The 18458-nt window shown below is 42.1% G+C and overlaps 2 protein-coding genes across 2 annotated transcripts in view; both read right to left on the reverse strand.

Moving 5' to 3' along the window:
* Positions 1-2176: 2176 nt before the first annotated feature.
* Positions 2177-14355, reverse strand: LOC126385461 (adapter molecule crk-like). Its single transcript, XM_050037196.1, has 3 exons — positions 13844-14355; positions 9183-9784; positions 2177-4809 (listed from the first exon to the last, which is right to left on the reverse strand). The coding sequence occupies exons 1-3, from the start codon at positions 14061-14063 to the stop codon at positions 4675-4677; spliced, it is 957 nt and encodes a 318-aa protein (XP_049893153.1). The 5' UTR covers positions 14064-14355; the 3' UTR covers positions 2177-4674.
* A 3154-nt stretch (positions 14356-17509) lies between these two features.
* Positions 17510-18458, reverse strand: part of LOC126385408 (smoothelin-like protein 2) — a 20543-nt gene continuing 19594 nt past the window's right edge. Inside the window, exon 14 of the mRNA XM_050037108.1 lies at positions 17510-18093. Within this exon, the coding sequence (XP_049893065.1) occupies positions 17967-18093 (127 nt within the window). The 3' untranslated portion in view covers positions 17510-17966. The remainder of the gene's footprint in view (positions 18094-18458) is intronic.

The following is an 18458-nucleotide window of genomic DNA, read 5'->3' on the forward strand; positions in this document are numbered from 1 at the left end:
TACATGCCCATTAGCCCACAGCATCATTAACAGGCGGCTCGCTCAGTGTGTGACGTGCACTTGTAGATAAAATATAGGCCTATATTAATGAAGGTTCATTAGTACGCTTTTGTATTTCTCTGTAATGTAGCACAGTGTTAACAATGTTACTGACACTATTCTTTCTCACACCTTCAACTCAAACCACCAAAATATATCATTTAATCATTACATTAATATTGTAAACATGCGGGCGACTAGTCGACTAATGTCCCTAAATGATGACTACTGGTCGACGAGGAATATTCTAAGTCGGGGGCAGGCCTAGTAACAATATATGAAAGGTACTCCATGGTAGATAACTGAAACAATTTCAATACATATAAAAATTCTGTGACTTTTTCAAAACTTTAAATGGACTTCTTCCAGGCCTGGAAAATATGATTGTGAAATTCCATGAAATTTCAAGGTTTTCCATGACTGTGGGAACCCTGATGAATAAATGTGCCTTTGATTGCATATATAGTAAAGATACAGCAGGTGTTCAGACTGCACAAGTTATTCACACTTTGTGAAACTGGACATATGATTAGATTCTGTCTCTCAGCTTATCTTTCCTTTCTTCTTAACTATGTCATACTTCTTTAAGAAAACCATGCCTATGCTGCATATACATATATATACACCAATACACATGTATGTACACCTCAGCTTACGGTCTTGACTATAAATATGTTTGGGACGTGACACACGAATGATTTTTGTGCACAGGCATTATTAATACATCTGACCCGAGGGCTGTGTTGAATATGTGATTTGGAAACAGAATGTATTTATGTTGAGTGCTACAGAAAGCGTCTTGTTCATTTTAACATATCAAAAACAATACTGACTGACTGATGGAGCCATGCAGGCTTCAGGCCAGTAAATTCCTACTCAAAACACGAGGTAGAGAGGACGTAACTGCAGATCCTCCCTGGTGACTGACAAGAAAACAACAGCTGAGGTTTGTCACTCACCATGTTCCTACTTTAGCTTACCAGGAAGTATTCATTGCATTTATGTATCATGGAAAAGGCGATACATATCAGGTACAACCCAATCTCAGTTTGCTATAAACCACAGGATGATTTTTTTTCTTAAAGGTATACTATGCAGGATTTTCTCAAAAGCAAATGTACTGTATTAACTCTGCGGCATGCAGTGGTTAGCAAATGGTTCCTGATTCGAACCCTGGGTGGTAGAGCCCTTCTGTGTGGAGCTTGATATTTTCCCTGTGTCAGGGTACTCCGGATTCCTCCCACATGCAGGTTAGGTTAATTGGGGACAGTCAGCAGGATGCATCCAAGAGAATAAGCGCAGATAAACACAAATATAGTGAGGCTAAATGCCCAACGAGAGTGAATCTGGGCTTGGCTTTTACTTTCTCTTTTGCTGGCGAGCACATACAACAGTATGTACGAACAATAACCGAGTCCCAGAGGCGAACCATCATTTGGAGACCCCTCTGTCGACTCTTCAAGTTGAGCAGTTGTGGGGGCTTTTTGCTAGTCAGCGTGCTGTGCAGTGTACTTCTGGAGATGTTTTGGTCCCCAGATTTTGCTGCTGAGTGAGCGTTCTTTACTTTCATGCTACTCTCTGCTATGGACAGCATAGTGTACATGACCCTGGTATAAACTTATTATCCTGCCAACAACGCCAAAAATATGTTATCGCCTCTCTTCTTTGACACAGTCTCTGGCTTTTCTTTGATATCTAGTGTTAGCAAAAACCTTCTTGCACAATTACAATCATTCGTTAGCGCAGTTAGCTTGTTGACTGTGACGTGAATGGCACTGTCACACTCAAAGTCCCGCTGAGCCTGTTCAAACTTTAAAAACTTTCCATGGGACATAATTCTGAGTTGGGTACAGCCCTAGTAACCAACAATCCTGAAGAGTATACCTTTAAAACACAGTGTTATTATTACTGGTAACAGCGTTAGATCAGTCTCATCGCTGTTCAACACATCTTACAACCATTTGCAAGCCACCTTTTAGTGTTCACCGGGCTACCCTTAGTATAAACAGGAATAATGTTAAGAAGGACATCACAAGTTGGTGACTGTACTGCCTGCTTTTGAGGAAAAGGTCTAAGGGTGTATTCTCAAACAGTTGGAAAATGACATTTAGCTAAAGAGAGAAAGAATCCTACAGTAACAGGACATTTTGTGGTTTATTTTCATATTGACACACTGCTCAGTGGGCCTGTGTGTGTTAAAAAAGCTTTATGTGTAATGATAACATGTGTATTCAATGTGGAAAAAGCTGATGAGAACAATAAACCTGCAGCAAATGTCAATCATGGCACAAAAAAAAAAGACATAAAGTGACACGTCTGTTTGACCAGTTACACATAAAAATGCAAAAGCATTTAGTGTTTTTAGGTGGATTTCATCTTTAAAGCATCTCTGATTAACAATGCCATAAAAACCCTGCTAGAAGACAAAAATAAAATCGCTCAACCTTTCTCCACTCATCTTCTAAAACAGCCTCAGGGGATCTTTCCTTCCTCCATGAAAGGGTGCTTATTTTGTTCTTTCACACTGCTGCATTTGAAGTCATCCATGCTGGCGCTGAATAGTGTTTTAAAAGAGGAACATACAATAATAAGTGTATAGTCTCTGGTAACAAAAACAAGTCAGAGAAAATCAAATATAATGAAAGGAAAAAAAAAGTTTACAGTATTTAGCATGTAAGGTGTGTGTATATATATAGTCAATTCTATCATAATATTTTCCACTTTTAGTACAAAAAAAGAGGACTTGGTTTGTAGTGTGGGATGTAATAGGTCGGTGAAGTCGTCTTCTCCACAAGACGGAGTCATCAGGACAAGTCTTTGTTCGTTTCGCTCCGAGGTTCACAGTCTGGCACTACGAGAACTCACTGATTCATGATTCTGTGAGAGAAGCCGAGTGTTTTGTCTCCTGTGTGCAATCGATTTCTTTTTCTTCCCTTCAGTGTGTGAATGAAATGAAGTGGGTGGGGATACACAGCTGACACAGGAGAGGAAGAGTGGGTCGACTCTGCAGACTTCAATACTGGGCTGGAGGTGTGTAAACTAGGGTTCGACTGATATCGGTTACTGGCGCCTAAAACTGCCTGTTTTGGACTGAAACTGTCTGAACTGACATTTTACCAAAATCCTAACTATCCAATATCTCCTATTGCCTTTAGTTCCACGCACGATTACATCCAAAATGATAACATGATTATTTTGATTAAAATGAGAACCAGAATTGTTTTAATTGCACTTTCACATGTATATAAACAGCACTCTCACGTTCATGTGCTACTTTCCTAGTAATTAATAAATCTTTGCATCAAAATCAGACTTACAAGGTTCCTCTTCACCTGAATTCAGTGCATCTACTATGGATATGTATCTGCCCCTGCATTTCTTGTCTTTCCTTTTATTAACGGCGGTCACCAATACCATGCCGCGCTGCAGCGTCACTGTCATGGATGTCTGATGTCTTGTCGCCGGACATGAATGGGGATGTAGTGAAGTAATGTTCGCAAGAATGGGATGAGTGTCATTCAATTTCTGTGGTAGTTATTCTTCCCGGCCTTTATGCGTTCATTGATCTGCAGACTGTATTGTTTTTTCAGGGCAGAGGTCTTGTGCACTCTTTGCATATGATTTATTCCCTACTAAATCTGAAAACCATCCGAACAACAGATGATGATGGTTGTTTTTTGTTTTGCCCGTCTGCAATCGCAGCAGTCAGAAGAGTTTTTGTACAGGTTGCTGCTGCAGGGTGCACATGCGACAGCTCTTAGGTAGAGACTGGCTGTTCATTAAGGAAGCGCTTGATTTTAAATGCAGCGCAGCAGTTTTATATGAGCGAAGCACACATTTAAAAACATCAATCTCGCAGGCGATCATGTTCATTTATTTGTGGGAAACCAAGATGGTAATCGTGATTAATATTCGATAAATTGTGCAGCCCTAGTTCCGGGTATAAAATTACTTGGATTTTCCACATCCATGAGCCCATACAGCAGGCACATTAGCCTTTCCTTTAACCCTGCCTCCCGACCGCTCAGTCTCAGGCTTGCTCACGTGAATGACAGTAGGAAAACAGCTCTGGATTTGCCTATTAGTGAATTTCCCAACTTTAACAACCTAATGATTCAGTTCCTCGGGGCTTGTGTTTAACCCCTGCTTTCAGTTGTGTAGCTAAGCTAGGCTTAACAATCCTAACTCTGAGCTGGATGCACAGATATTAAATTGATAATCGAGCTTCCTACACGATTCTGCTCCGGACAACACACAAGTGTGCTTCTTTAAAGTGTAACATATTAATAAATATTAAACCTACAAATACTGTTATCCGTCGGAATACAAGAAATACTTAACTGCAGCTTTTGGAGAAGTAGTCAAAGAGGAATGTGTGTAATGAAAAAAAAAAAAAAAACTAATATAGGCTAACCGATATCAGTCTGACCTTAGTGTAAACTCTTGAAAATGACAGTAGGTAAGATGACCCAACACGTCTTGTGCTGGCAGGGTCAGGAGAGCCTGACCCGTTGAGCTCATAGGTTCATATACTGTGTGCTTGTATAAATCTTTTTCTTTCCGAGCATGATAAAATGACCATAAGAGAAGGGATGTGCTGGACACGGTCGAGGTGATGCGGAGTGCGTGTGTTTCTCAGCTCTCGTCATCAGGATGGTGTTGTTCCAACAGTCGAACATGGGTGAAGGGGAAGTGGCCTCGTTTGCCCTTGCACTCACCCTCCCACTGGCCGTTCACGTTGATCTTGGTCACTTTTACCATGTCGCCCAGCTGTGAAATGACAAAAAACAACATTAATGCAGGGCGACAATACACACACGAACCCTTTCGACACAGAGATTGCGCTATAGGGCTGCTACGAAGTCCCTAGATTATGCCGCCTTTGCATTCTTTACACGGCATTAGCATCAGACCACTCCAGTGTGTAATTATAGACAGCATGCTGGCATCACTGACTCAAAAGAGGCGTGACATGTAACACAACAGCATCGGCCTCTAATGTGACATATACCATGCGTGTTGGCAGCGCTTTGTAAACAATAACAATAGCATAACATGGCAATAACAATCATGTACCGTCTCTGTTTTTGGTGGCAGATCTCGCTCCCGAATCTCACTGTTTTCCCAGTTTGCTGACATTTACTGCCGTTCTTTTTCTTTGAGTTAGCCGCTAACTGCTAACAGCTACTTTTTAAATCTCCCGAGGATGCATAACACGTTGTCAAAATGTCACATCTGTGCTGCCCATGATCACGTCCTGCCAGCTGTCCCATTTATAAAGACATCGTTTTTGGCGCCGTAACTACGTCCGATGCCACCTTAAGCGGGATTTATACTTCTGTGTCAAGTCAACACCACACCTACAGCATAGCCTCTACGTCAACGCAAAGTCTACAGTGTAACCTACGACGTAGCCTTACGAGCACACACACATCGGCAGCACTTTATAAACAATAACAATGGTATAACATGGCAGCAACAATAATTTACTGTCTCTGTTATATGGCGGCTGATCTCTTCCTTTGCTCAGAGGGTACAAAACTCAAGAATCTCACTGCTTTCCCAATTTGCAGATATTTAAAACAGCTGTTCTTCTTTAAGTTAGCTGCTAACTGCTTTTTAAATCTCCTGTGGTGTGCTGCACGTAAAAACAATGGTCCCGTCCCGCCAGTTGTCCCGTTTATACAGACACCATTTCTGTGCTGTTACTACCTCCCATGGCGGCTTAAAAGTGAGACCACTCTGACCCCCGTCCCATTTCAAGATCATACCTTATATACAGAGCTGCGAGGCGGCATATCAGCGATATTCCCGCCTTGAACAGGCAGTGTGAAGGGGGCAACTTTTTCTTTCTGCTCCACATTAACTGGCAGGATCAGTTCATGCAAGTCGAACATATCAATAAGCTCAATGTCTGACTCAAATTCTATCAAGCCTGCAGAAAGAACAGTATTGACAGAAAATTGACTGACCCATCTTCATCTTAACAACTGCTGCAAAACCACATACAGTCATCCTAGTCAGACTGATATACAGGAACAATGTGACACTACATATCTGATTACTTATTTGCATGTACAACTGACTGATACCTCAGTTTTCAAGCCTACATAAAGTTGGGTTCTACATGTTTATTTTCACATAAGCTGCTTTAGCCTGAGAATCACACTGGATGCATTTTATTTCACTTCATTCATTCAGCCTGACGCTGTGTTCATGGGTAGTTTCAGTTTGAGGAAGGGAGGCTATTTTGATTCGCCCTACTCAACCAGTTTGAGTGACACACCTGTCTCTTGTACAGTCAAAATGGAAGCTGTGGCAGAAGTTGCTGGAAGCATTTAACATTAACATTTTTTTCATCACAATAAAAGAAGCATGCAACATCAATCTGTACAGCTGAGTCACCCAGAGTACAAAACTAGCACAAGCCAAATGCTGGTAAAAAAGTTGCAGGTAAATGTGCTCCATTCACCGGCCAAAAAACACAACGATTATCCATTGAGTAGCAGGATAACTTTGATCAGTCACTAGCCATTTGGCCAGTAGGCAACAAAAGTGAATTTTGCACACTGGGGTCACCATTTTTGCAGCCATTTTTCTGTTGCTATTTTTCATGGCAATAGCTGAGCAATGGTGGTATGTAGGACCACCAATAGAGGGCACAACATCAGAAGTGTTTGCTTAACATATCAAAAAGATAAGGGGGTTAATTCAGATGTCTTGGAGGCTGCAGCAGCTTCAGCCCAGACGTTATTTTATTCACCTTTAAACCCTCAGTCAGTCCTAACTGCAGTGACCATTTTACATGGGTTGGTGGTCTGTCTCATGTGGAGAATTTTTAATGTCAGAAACTAAAAACAGGTGAGGCAGACGCTCAGAGGAAGTAAATTACAGCGAGCAGATGAAAATCACAGGATGTTGTAATTCCAGGTTACACACTGTTTTGCAGACGGCGCACTTTAAATAGGATTTAGTTTCAAAATAACACAGCCTGTTGTAAATTACGGAATAATTGCTGGTCCTTATCTCCAGTGAAAGTACGGTGTGCAGCGCTGTGATGAATCTTGACTTCTGTCAGTGCTTCCAACAAATAGTCTAGACTTCAGCAGGCTGCACGAATATACTGTGACCTATTTTAACGGCAGCAGAGGTTTGTAAACACATCTAGTCTGCTCTGTCTCATACAGAGGCACACAACATCTTCGTCTCTCGTTATTTCAAACAAAATGGTGCCGTCTGTTTCTTGAGAAGACTTGGATCAACAGCTGAGGAATTTAAGAGCTGGCTGTGTTGAAAGTTGGTACTGTGTGTGTAGATTGATTACATTTATTTTGTCAGTAAACATATTTTATTGAATTCAGCTTTAGCTTCTGAATCTAGTCGTCTGCAGCTCTCCCTGAGTTTAACACAGGCCCCTTTTATTTTTACACAGAGATCCCACATAGGGCTGCTACATGGCAATAACAATCATTTACCGTCCCTGTTACATGGCGTCTGATCTCGTCCTCTGCTTGGAGGGTAAGGAGCTACTGAATCTCTTTGTTTTCCTAATTTGCATTTTCATTTACTGCCACTGTTCTTATTCTTTGAGTAAGCTGCTAACTGCTAACAGCTTCTTTTTAAATCTCCTGCCCTCTTTATCCTGGCTTCATTTGTGCAGAGAAAATCTCCGCTAATTGCTAGGCTAATTTATACAATGTAAAATGCCATAGCCTTGTGATAATAACGTTAGCATGTTGAATTTGTATAGAAAACGTGTTTAATATAAGACAATTGTTTTGTCAGTGAAGCTAGTGAGTTGTAATGGGAGCCGAATTTTGTAATGTCACCTTTGTTAAGTGTTGCTGTTAAATGGCTAATTTATACAAAGTAAAATGCCATAGGCTTGTGCTAATAACGTTAGCATGTTGTCTTTGTGGAGAAAATGTGTCTAGCAAAAGACAAGTGTTTGTCTGTGAATACTGCGAGTTATAGTGAAGCTGATTTGTGTACTTGTGTGTGAAATTGTCGCTGTTAAGCCAAGTTTAATGTGTGTTTAATGTGTGTTTTGCAACAACTAAACTTTATAGCACATCACAGAAACCCCACTGCTACTCTGCAGAGTTACACTAGACTGTAACTACTGCAGAGTGACACAGTCACACCACTGCACAAGTATATATGCTCACAACGGTGTAGGCCATGTGTGTAGACTACAGCGTAGGGTCTGCACTGAGCTGATGATGTATAAATCCGCCTTTGTCTACCCATTCTGTGGTTGTACCTTTTATACAGAGCAGCGAGGCAGCATAATGGCATGAAATTCTCGCCTTGAGGAGGCAGTGTAAAAGGGGCTACAGACTCACTGTATGCATCACTGTGATGGAAATAAGCTGGGAGAAGGAGGCTCTGAGAGAAAACCCACTGACACAACCACCACCACAAATATCACCAAGCACTTCCACAGTGTCCTGCATCAGAGCAGCGAACATGTCAGGAAGAGCTCCTGTGCTGAAATTACTTAAAACATGGCGGCTAATGATGAGCCACTCAGGATGAACTACATAAAAATCTTCCTACTTTCTCGGCTGTAATCGATGACGTCTTTGGGTTGTGAGTTAACAGGTCAGTCTTATTAACCATCAGTTTGCTGACAGCCGAGATGGTCACAGTCAACAGTGTGTGTGTGATATGGACACAGTGAGTTCAGACTCCTATGGGACAGCCTTAGAGGATTCATGACGAATTAGCTGTCAAACTCACCTCCACTGTTGTTTGCACTTTGTTTACTAATCTGAGCAAACACTGTTTACTTATCTGTCCGAAGACAGCAACTAAAAACAACATGCCTTGTTTCACTGGGCTCCAGTGTTACGCTCACATTAATCCACGATGTGAACATAAAGAGAGGCGATTGTAAAGGATCTGTGTCTGTCTTTTTCTATAGTGCCATCTCCACTGTGAATGTCTTCATGTGCGCTGTCAGCTTGCATTTGTAAAGATACTTTGTGTGTATGCTCACATGCATGAGTAAGCCATTAACAATCGGGACAATCTACACTGCCTCAGCTGAGAGCCACAAACAGAAAACAGAGAGGCAAAAGAGGTTAGCAGTCAATAGAAGGACAGCCGTGGAGAAAATGAATGCTGGGTGGAATAGCTACCTCTAGAGCAAGCGCTGTCTTGTCGTAGGCGTTGGGCACCCTCTTCTGAATGGCTCGGGCATAGACAGGCCCGTTCTGTAGGTTAGGGAGCTGGGCGTTGACCACAGGCTGAGCATACTGGCCCGGGTCCCCCAGAGGGTTGGCCTGAGGGGCCCCTGTTCCGTCTGTGCTGCCCACTACCCCTCCAACTTGCACCCCCTGTCCAGTCCCCCCAGCAGGGGGACCCAGGCCGGCAGCAGTGGGCGAGGCAGGCCGGTACTTCTCCACGTAGGGCACTGGGATCATCCCGGCTCGGCCATCCTGGTTAGCAGCGTTCCACCACTGCTCCTCGGGCTTCTCCAGCACTCGTAGGATGTCGCCCTTGCGGAAGGGGAGGTCCTCCTCATCGGTGCCGGGGAAATCAAATAGCGCCCGAACAAACTCTGCCTCCTCGGGCTGCTGCGGGACGCCAGCAGAGGAGCTGATGAATCCTGTGTGCTTGGCCTTGTTTATGGGCTCTATGAGTGTGGTGGTGTCCAGGTAGTGGATCTTATAAAACTCCAGCAGGGCCGGCAGCGCCTCAAACTCCTGATCCCCGATCCGAAACCGAGGAGGAGCCAAACCTGGCAGAGGAAAGGATGAAAAGGTAAAAAATAAATGACAGGAGAAAAAAAAACAAAGCAACAGTCAAATACATACCAATGTTCTCAGACAGACCAACAAGGGCCAATATTACTGGCAGCACAGACCAGCTTGCTCTCACTTTGTATTCACACAGCAAGCAAGAGAATTAATTATTCACTGAAAAGTCTGTGTTTGGGGGGAGACTATTAGATCAAGAGGATGATCAGACACCAGAATATAGTCCCAAATGGGTCTAATGCAGTTTTATATCACCATATAGTAAATCTTCCAGGAAATTTAAATGATTCATTCATAAAAAACACAATAACCTCAATGTCTGGTTGGGGATGATTCAGTGGTTTAAGTGCATGATTCATCACATGAATGCTAATGTCTTCTAAATCTAATACTGCCATTGGTTTGCAACATCGTCCACAATGTCTCAATGCAACCAAAGACATCAAAGAGGTGGTGAACTCAGTAGAGACAGCATAACAAACTCTCTACAGGACAACAAATCTATATCTAAATACTGAACACACAGCTGCAGATGATCCAGAACACTGCTGCTTGAGTCCTCACGAAGACCAAGACAGTGGATCACATCACTCCAGTTCCGAGGTTTTTAAGCCGTTGTGAGCATTAACACGTGAGCAGTGGTGTGCCTGTGTCACTCTGCAGTTACACCTCCAAAACACTAGTTGGCAGCAGAGGTTTCTGTGAAGTGCTGTAAAGTTTAGTTGATTTAAAACACACATTAAACACACATTAATCATGGCTTAACAGCGACAATTTCAAACACAAGTACACAAATCAGCTTCACTATAACTCGCAGCATTCACAGACAAACACTTGTCTTTATCTGGACACATTTTCCCCACAAATACAACATGCTAACGTTATTAGCACAAGCCTATGGCATTTTACATTGTATAAATTAGCCTGGCAGCTAGTGAACTTTTCCTCTTCTCATATAAAACCAGGGACAACACCAACATTTAACAAAGGTAATGTTACAAAATTCAGCTCCATTACAACTCACAAGGTTCACTGACAAAACAACTGTCTTATACTAAAGAGGTTTTCCAAACAAATTTACATGCTAACTTTATTAGCACAAGCCTATGACATTTTACACTGTATAAATTAGCCTTGTGACAAACTGAGATTTCCTCTGCTCAGATGAAGCAGGATAAATCACACCCAGGACTTCTGGGACAGTTCTGCTTTGCGTCCCCACAGTCAAGACTAAACACGGAGAAGCAGCATTTATCTTAATGCACCACATATCTGGAACAAATTCCCAGAAAACTGCAGGTCTGCTGGAACTCTCAGTTTTTTTAAATCAAGACTGAAGACTTTTCTTTTTGCCGCTGAATTTTACTAAGTTAAAAATATATTCATTTCTAACACTGAGATGCTTCAATGCTTTTGATGTTTTATGTAAAGCACTTTCAATTGATTGAACCTTGTTTTCAACATTTTAAGCAAGATCAGTGCATGATTTATGTTTTGTACAATTTTAAGTGAAAAAAAGGAAAAGAGCACCATGCAAAAGATTCTGCACCCCATGACATTTGAGCTCTCAGACAACTTTTACCAGGGTCTCAGACCTTAATGAGCTTGTTAGGACTCTGGCTTGTTCACAGTCATCATTGGGAAAGGCTAGGTGATGCAAATTTCAAAGCTTTATAAATACTCTGACTCCTGAAAAGTTGTCCCAACCATCAGCAGCCATGGGCTCCTCTAAACAGCTGCCTTGCACTCTGAAAACTACAATAACTGATGCCCACAAAGCAGGAGAAGACTATAAGGAGATAGCAAAGGGTTTTCAGGGAGCTGTTTTCTCAGTTTATAATGTCATTAAGAAATGGCAGTTAACAGGAACTGTGGAGGTCTTATTTCAGAGATAAGAAACAATACATTGTGAAGACAATGAAGCCTCTGCAAAATAGCATTTTATGTCTTACTTGTAATTTCTCCACTAGTCGATAGGCTAATTTATACAATGTAAAATGCCATAGGCTTGTGCTAATAACATTAGTATGTTGTATTTGTGGGGAAAATGTGTCCAGATAAAGACAAGTGTTTGTCTGTGAATGCTGTGAGTTATAGTGAAGCTGATTGTGTACTTGTAATTGAAATTATAGCTACTAAGCCATGTTTAATGTGTGTTTAATGTGTGTTTTGAGTCAACTAAACTTTACAGCACTTCACAGAAACCCCACCAACAACAACTGGTGTTTTGGAGGTGTAACTGCAGAGTGACACAGACACACCACCACACAAGTATAAATGCTCACAACGGCGTAGGTCACATGCATAGGCTACAGCGTAGGCTCTGCAAAGAGGTGATGCACAAATATTAATCCGCCTTTAAAGGCAAAACAAGTCTGTCCACCCTTTCTGCAACTGTACCTTTTATACAGAACAAGGAGGCTGCATAACGGCGTGAAATTCTCGCCTTGAGGAGGCAGTGTAAACAGGGCTACAGACTCAATGTATGTATCACTGTGTTGGAGATAAGCTGGGAGAAGGAGGCTCTGAGAGAAAACCCACTTACACAACCACCAAATTCACCAATCACTCCCATGGTGTCCTGCATCAGAGCAGTTATCACTAGCCAGCATGTCAGCAGAAGCTCATGTGCTTAAATTACTTGAACATGGCGGCTAATGACGAGCCACTCAGGACAAACTACAAAAAAAATCTTCCTACTCTAGTGGCTGTAATTGATGGCGTCTTGTGTTGTGAGCATCAGCTTGTTAACTTATTTACAAGAAGAATGGGTGAAAATCCCAGAAACATGAATTGAAAGTCTCTTAGCCGGCTACAAAAGAAGTTTATAAGCTGTGATACTTGCCAAAGGAGCACTACTAAGTACAGACTATGCAGGGTGCCCAAACTTTTGCTTCATGCCCTTTTTTGTTTTTTAAAAAATGTAAATGGTTGGAAATAAAAACAGTAATTTTGCTTAAAATATTGAAGAAGTGTGTCATCTTTAACTTTTTCTTTTGGAAATTAGGTCATCTTTTACTTGCTGAGCTATACACAGTAAACAAAAATTTGACCATGGTTGCCCAAACTTTTGCGTCCAACTGGAGATGATTTCCTGCAGGGGGGCAGAGCCACTGCTAAGGATGCCCGGAAAGGACAATAACTGAGCACCAGACATTAGGAGGTGCAAGCACAGCAGCAGACCTGTGAGCAGGGCTCTGTGTGTGTGCAACAGGGCAGGATCACAGACATTCCACAAGCGCCAATCGGACCAGTCATCTCCAGTTGTGACAGCCCAGCCTGCCCAGTTCCATTCAATCCCTGCAGCAGCAGCAGCAGCAGCCCAGCCCACCTCACCACCGCTGGCCACAGAGCTACACGAGGACGCCTCAACCATCAGTCAGGAAAAAGTAATGAATGATAAATAAAGTCAGACTGGCTGTAGATAGGTAGCTAGCTAAACTGTAAACTAGCACCAAACTCCATTTAAAAAGTAACTCACTTAACTTTACGCTGCTCACACACAATTTGTACAACATTAGCATTACTTCTTGTTTCCTTTAAACTGTCTGGTTCAACTATTAGATGTCAAACACGAGAATTACCCCCCAATAAATCAACCCACATTCAATTTCAGTCAAAATTTGTACAGTTGAGTTGTTAGCTAGCCTGCTAGCTAATGCTACACGGTCCAAAATACACCGCGGTGGGCGGCAGCGGGCAGTGTACACCACATGTAAAAGTTTTCATTTTTGTTCAAAAGAGTGAATATTATGATACCACATGTATGCCGAATTTTGGAGTGGCCTCTAAAACACATGGTATATGTAAAAGTTTGTTATAAAAAGCTGGTATACATCCACATGTACCAAGATTAGATTAAATTGGAACATTTTTAATGGACGTTTGGCGGGGCTTGGCGTAAGAGTGGAGCGTAACGGGGCTAAATCACAGCAATCCAGTACTAAAATGAACATACACATTGTCAGGTTAGTCTCAGGTGAACATGTGAACCAGGTTGAGTCAGATACCTTTCTAGGTGACACACAATTCAACGTTACCTGAGCCAGACTGCCGGTTGTTACTGATGCTGTTGATTATATAATGGGACACTTTGGAGTTCTCTGAGACGGACAGCACGTAGTCTCCAGGGCTGGTTATTGAGTCCCTCACCAGGAAAACGCCATGTCTCTGTCCCTGTAGGAGAGAAACTGCCTCCTGGCGGCTCAGCCTCCCCCAGTACCAGCTAGAGCGGTCTTCGGCATCAAAATTACCGGCCATGGCTGTGAAATCCCGTCCGAGGCTTGAGGCCTTTCCCCTTCGCCTCTCCCTATCCGCAACTCATACAAAAACTTTGGTAGACTGACGCTTCCCCTGAAAAATCCCGTATAAAACCACAGTTTTGGAAACTTCACCGTGTAATGTCGAGGCGTTTGAGTTGGCGGGACTTCTCTTACACCACAAAACCCCACACTCCACCGCTACAATGTTAAAATGACAAAAAAAAAAAAAATCAAAATCAAAACTAATGTGCAACAAGAAACTCCGGGACTGAAATGGCGGATCTAGGGAAAAGTTGACCTCATCTACCGGAAGGGATGCCTGGTCAATGGGAAGCGCTGCGTTCACGCCCCTAAAAAACATTGTACATACAAGTTAACGACTCCTCTGCTGTTTTAACATTTTAACATGACAGGACTTTAAACTACAGCACACATTAACTTACATTATACTGCTCTCTGGAATAATAGATATGTAAATCTTAAGGGACTGTTCTTTATTTATCAGAGGAAGGGGGTGGCTGGGGTGTGACTTCTTTTTTTTTTTATTGTATATATTTTTCTTTGTGTATACATATATATATATATATATATACACACACACACACACACACACATATATATATATATATATATATATATGAACCTGCAAATATATATTTTTTTTAGTTTCCTTGGCAGAAAATGCATGACCCTCCCTCCACCATAAATTAATTAGGCTAGATTTTTAAAACTTACCCCATAATACGGCACTGTATTGATGCCACGCCAGAAAAAAAATAAAATAAAAATAAAAAAAAAATAAAAATTAAAAGTTTCTTGTTATAACAAAAATGTTTGTCGGATTTAATTGACTATAGTAAAAAAAAAAAAAGGTCCTGTTTGTGCATGTGTGTGTCTTTCGGACCTGTGTGTTAATGACAAAAGAGTGAAAAAATTGAATTTCCCCTTGAGACTTCTTCTCTGGTTTCTGGCTTTGAGAGAGTAGCTCATGTTCACAAATGTTGATTACACTTTACTAGGCCATAGAAATAACATACTGGAACTCTTAATATAGGCGGTGGTCCCCTTTAATGATTCGAACTTAAAAGGTTTTCCTTTCAGCTCCCATATTTTTCTTCCTCTCTTGGATTGGCTTATTGCATCGTCTAAGCACACACACAGGGGCTGGGTATTGACATGGTTAACATGGAAAACTATTGTAAAAGAAATAATTAAATAATTATGTCCACACACTCTGGGCATGTCAAACGCTTAACACCTATTGGGACAACATGTAACACCCACGGATGTGTTTGGTACTGACTTGCCCAGGGAAGCCATGGTAGCACTACTCAGAGTAATACCAGACGATATTGAGATTGAAGGATGGCTCATACTTACCTTCTCCAGATTCTATTAACTGCAGCTATAATATGTTTCACTATTCACTGACTGGATCCAGACCCTCCTACTCCTGCAGTCTGGTTACAGAAACTATGGGAATCGTACTGTATGGAAAAGATCACTCATTACTTACACTTTCTGACAGTGGCCTGCATTACATGTATTCCACCAGCAGATGGCACCGACACTGTTATAAAGCATGAGGCTCCGTTTAATGAAACTATTTCTGATATAATTTGCAGGAAGAAATTTTAAAACGTTTTATTTGCCATGGCAACCAAAACCCTCCATTATGTATGGTCTATACAAGATTTTTATCATGTGTTCTCTGAGTGTGTCCTTAATGTGCCCCTGGATACTAGTAGGAGTTCAGCTGATGGGATAGGCCTATATGTAGGTTAGAGATGATAAATGGGCTGGTTCCCACATCACTGCATTAACATGTTAATATCTCTCATTTTGCCATTCTCACATGGAGAGGGTGTTACCAGTAGATTTAGATAGATGTTTGATTAACTTAACAGAGCATGAAATGTCCCTCTTCATCTGGAAAAGAGTGCAGTAGTTTGATACATAGGTGTAGATTTTTTAAGGGGGGGGGGTCACAGGAGATATGCCCCCCTCAATATCTAAAATGAATAAGAACATTTAAGCAGCAGTACATTGATTAGTTTCCGTGTCGAACTCCAGTCTGCTTCTCCAAACCGGGGTGGGCCAACTGACATCTACTGTATGTAATATATGTCTGTGGATAAGTAGTCTAACTATCCCGTTAAATCAAGGTCCACTTACTATTTTGTTTGCTTGTTTTAATACTAAATAACATGATTCAAATAAATACTGAATTGTTTAATTGTGAATAGTGTTTTAAAATACCTGCGATCTCTGTAGGTGTCATGCAAACTATCACTGGTATTGGCAAACCCTAAATTTCACACCTGTCTGACTGACCTATCTTGTGCCACTGAAAAGAAATACACCCCCACATTTTTAAATTATATTAAAGGTAAAGCTTTAGATTTACTGGTCCATCTACGTCCCAACCCTCACCTGTGGCCATGAGCTCTGGGTAGTGACTGAAAGAATGAGATCGTGGATACAAGAGGCTGAAATGAGTTTCTCCTGTGGGGGGCTGGGCTCAGCCTTAGAGATAGGGTGAGGAGCTCGGAGTAGAGCCGCTGCTCCTTCGAGTTGAAAGGGGTCAGTTGAGGTGGTTCGGGCATCTGATCAGGATCCACCTGGGCACCGCAGGAACTTTGGGGTAATTTTACAGGGCCGGGGCCGTTGGTGCGTGTCTCCACCGCAGGAACCACCCCCGAAGGACAGAGTTCCGGAACTTTTACAGGGGCTAAACAAGTCCCTGCCTCGGAGCAGGTACTCAGAACGGGCCCAAAAAACTCCTAGGTGGGCCTTGGGGTTTACTTGGTGCTGATTGGATATACTCAAGGCGGGATGTGACGTCAACAGGAAGCGACAAATTTTTAAAACTCAGCAGATGAGGAGTTGCATTTTTAAAAGGAGTCCTAAGAAGAAAAGCAAGAAATGGAAGACAAATCGTACGACAAGACTGACGAAGAGGTCCAGGCGTTGCTGGCATTTTAAAATGGTTGCGCAACGGTTACGTCACATCCAGAGCCCGGTAACTTTACAGGAACCTTCCTCCTACTCCGCCCTCTCAGTGGAGACACGGCAGCTGAGAGGGCCGAGCGAGAGGACGTTCCTGTAAAGTTCCTGGCCCCCAAATAGTACCAGGAACTTCTTCAGTGGAAACGGGCCATTGGAGGTGTTCCAGGCATGTCCAACTTGTAGGACGCCCCAGAGCAGACCCAGAGCACACTGGAGGGATTAAACATCTTGTCTGGCATAGGAACACCGTGGGGTCCCCCAGGAGGTGCTGGAAAGTGTTGCTGGGGAGAGGGACGTCTGGGGTGCTTTGTTCAGCCTGCCCCCACGACCCGGCCCCAGATAAGCGGTTGTAAATGGATGGATAGAAGTTTAAATTCTGCAGTTTGCCACACTGATGGAAAACATTCACACTAAAAATGAAATATGTTAGAAAATTGCTTTATTTCGCCTCATTGCAAAACTCAAACTCGTTACTGGATCACCTCTGCGCTGGTTCATAACTCATTGTCCATGTTCTCACACAGTGACTGATCAACGGCAGCTATTACAAACTGTTACTACGATTTAAAGTGAGTGGTAATCTCTTCTACTATTGATTTGTAAACGACACAAAGAAAAAACAGCAACATTAGAGCCACACACATCACAATACAAGTTATAAGAAACTGCGTTTTAAGAATCAGTGTCAGCCCACTATTTTTTTTAAAGGAGAAGGGGGTAAAGTTGTGAATGCAAACGTACAGTATAAAACTGATTTGGCAGAGAAAAACATTTGTCAAACACTAAAGTCTGTGTTCATGGTTTGTTGTTAGTTTGCATGGGCTCATTCAAAGTGCTCATAACACACTGTGGTTAATAATGTCTAAACTTTGTAATCTACTCTGATACAGAGTTACTCAAACTTCTTCAGGTGGTTGTAGAGCGACTGGACGTATGTGAACACGCACATGGGGTCGGGCTTGTCCCCCATCTCGAGCATGTCCTCCACCTCGATCAGACGGAGACAGTCAGCCTGCTGCCTGAAACACAGAGGCACAGTTACGGGAGTAAAGGTCAATGAAGAAGTGCGAGCGATTTATGTATTTCCTGACATAAAGTTACAATCATTCAAAGCTCATTCAAACATGTGCGCTACAGCCATGACTCGTTCTGTTTGGGTTTGAGAAATCTCTCAGTACACGCTGGTCAGGACCAGAGTTGGGTATAACACGTTACAAAGTAACACGTTAGAGTACTTTGATTACTTTTTGCAGTAACAAGTAACCTAACGCGTTAGTTTGCTGTTTGAGTAATCAAATACTTAAGTACATTTTCAAACAAGACATCAGTTACTTCCATTACTTTTAGAACGCTGGTCCTTCAGCTCCGAAACAGCAACGGCTGT

Source organism: Epinephelus moara, chromosome 3 (assembly GCF_006386435.1).
Source record: "Epinephelus moara isolate mb chromosome 3, YSFRI_EMoa_1.0, whole genome shotgun sequence".
In the NCBI taxonomy this organism is placed as follows: domain Eukaryota; kingdom Metazoa; phylum Chordata; class Actinopteri; order Perciformes; family Serranidae; genus Epinephelus; species Epinephelus moara.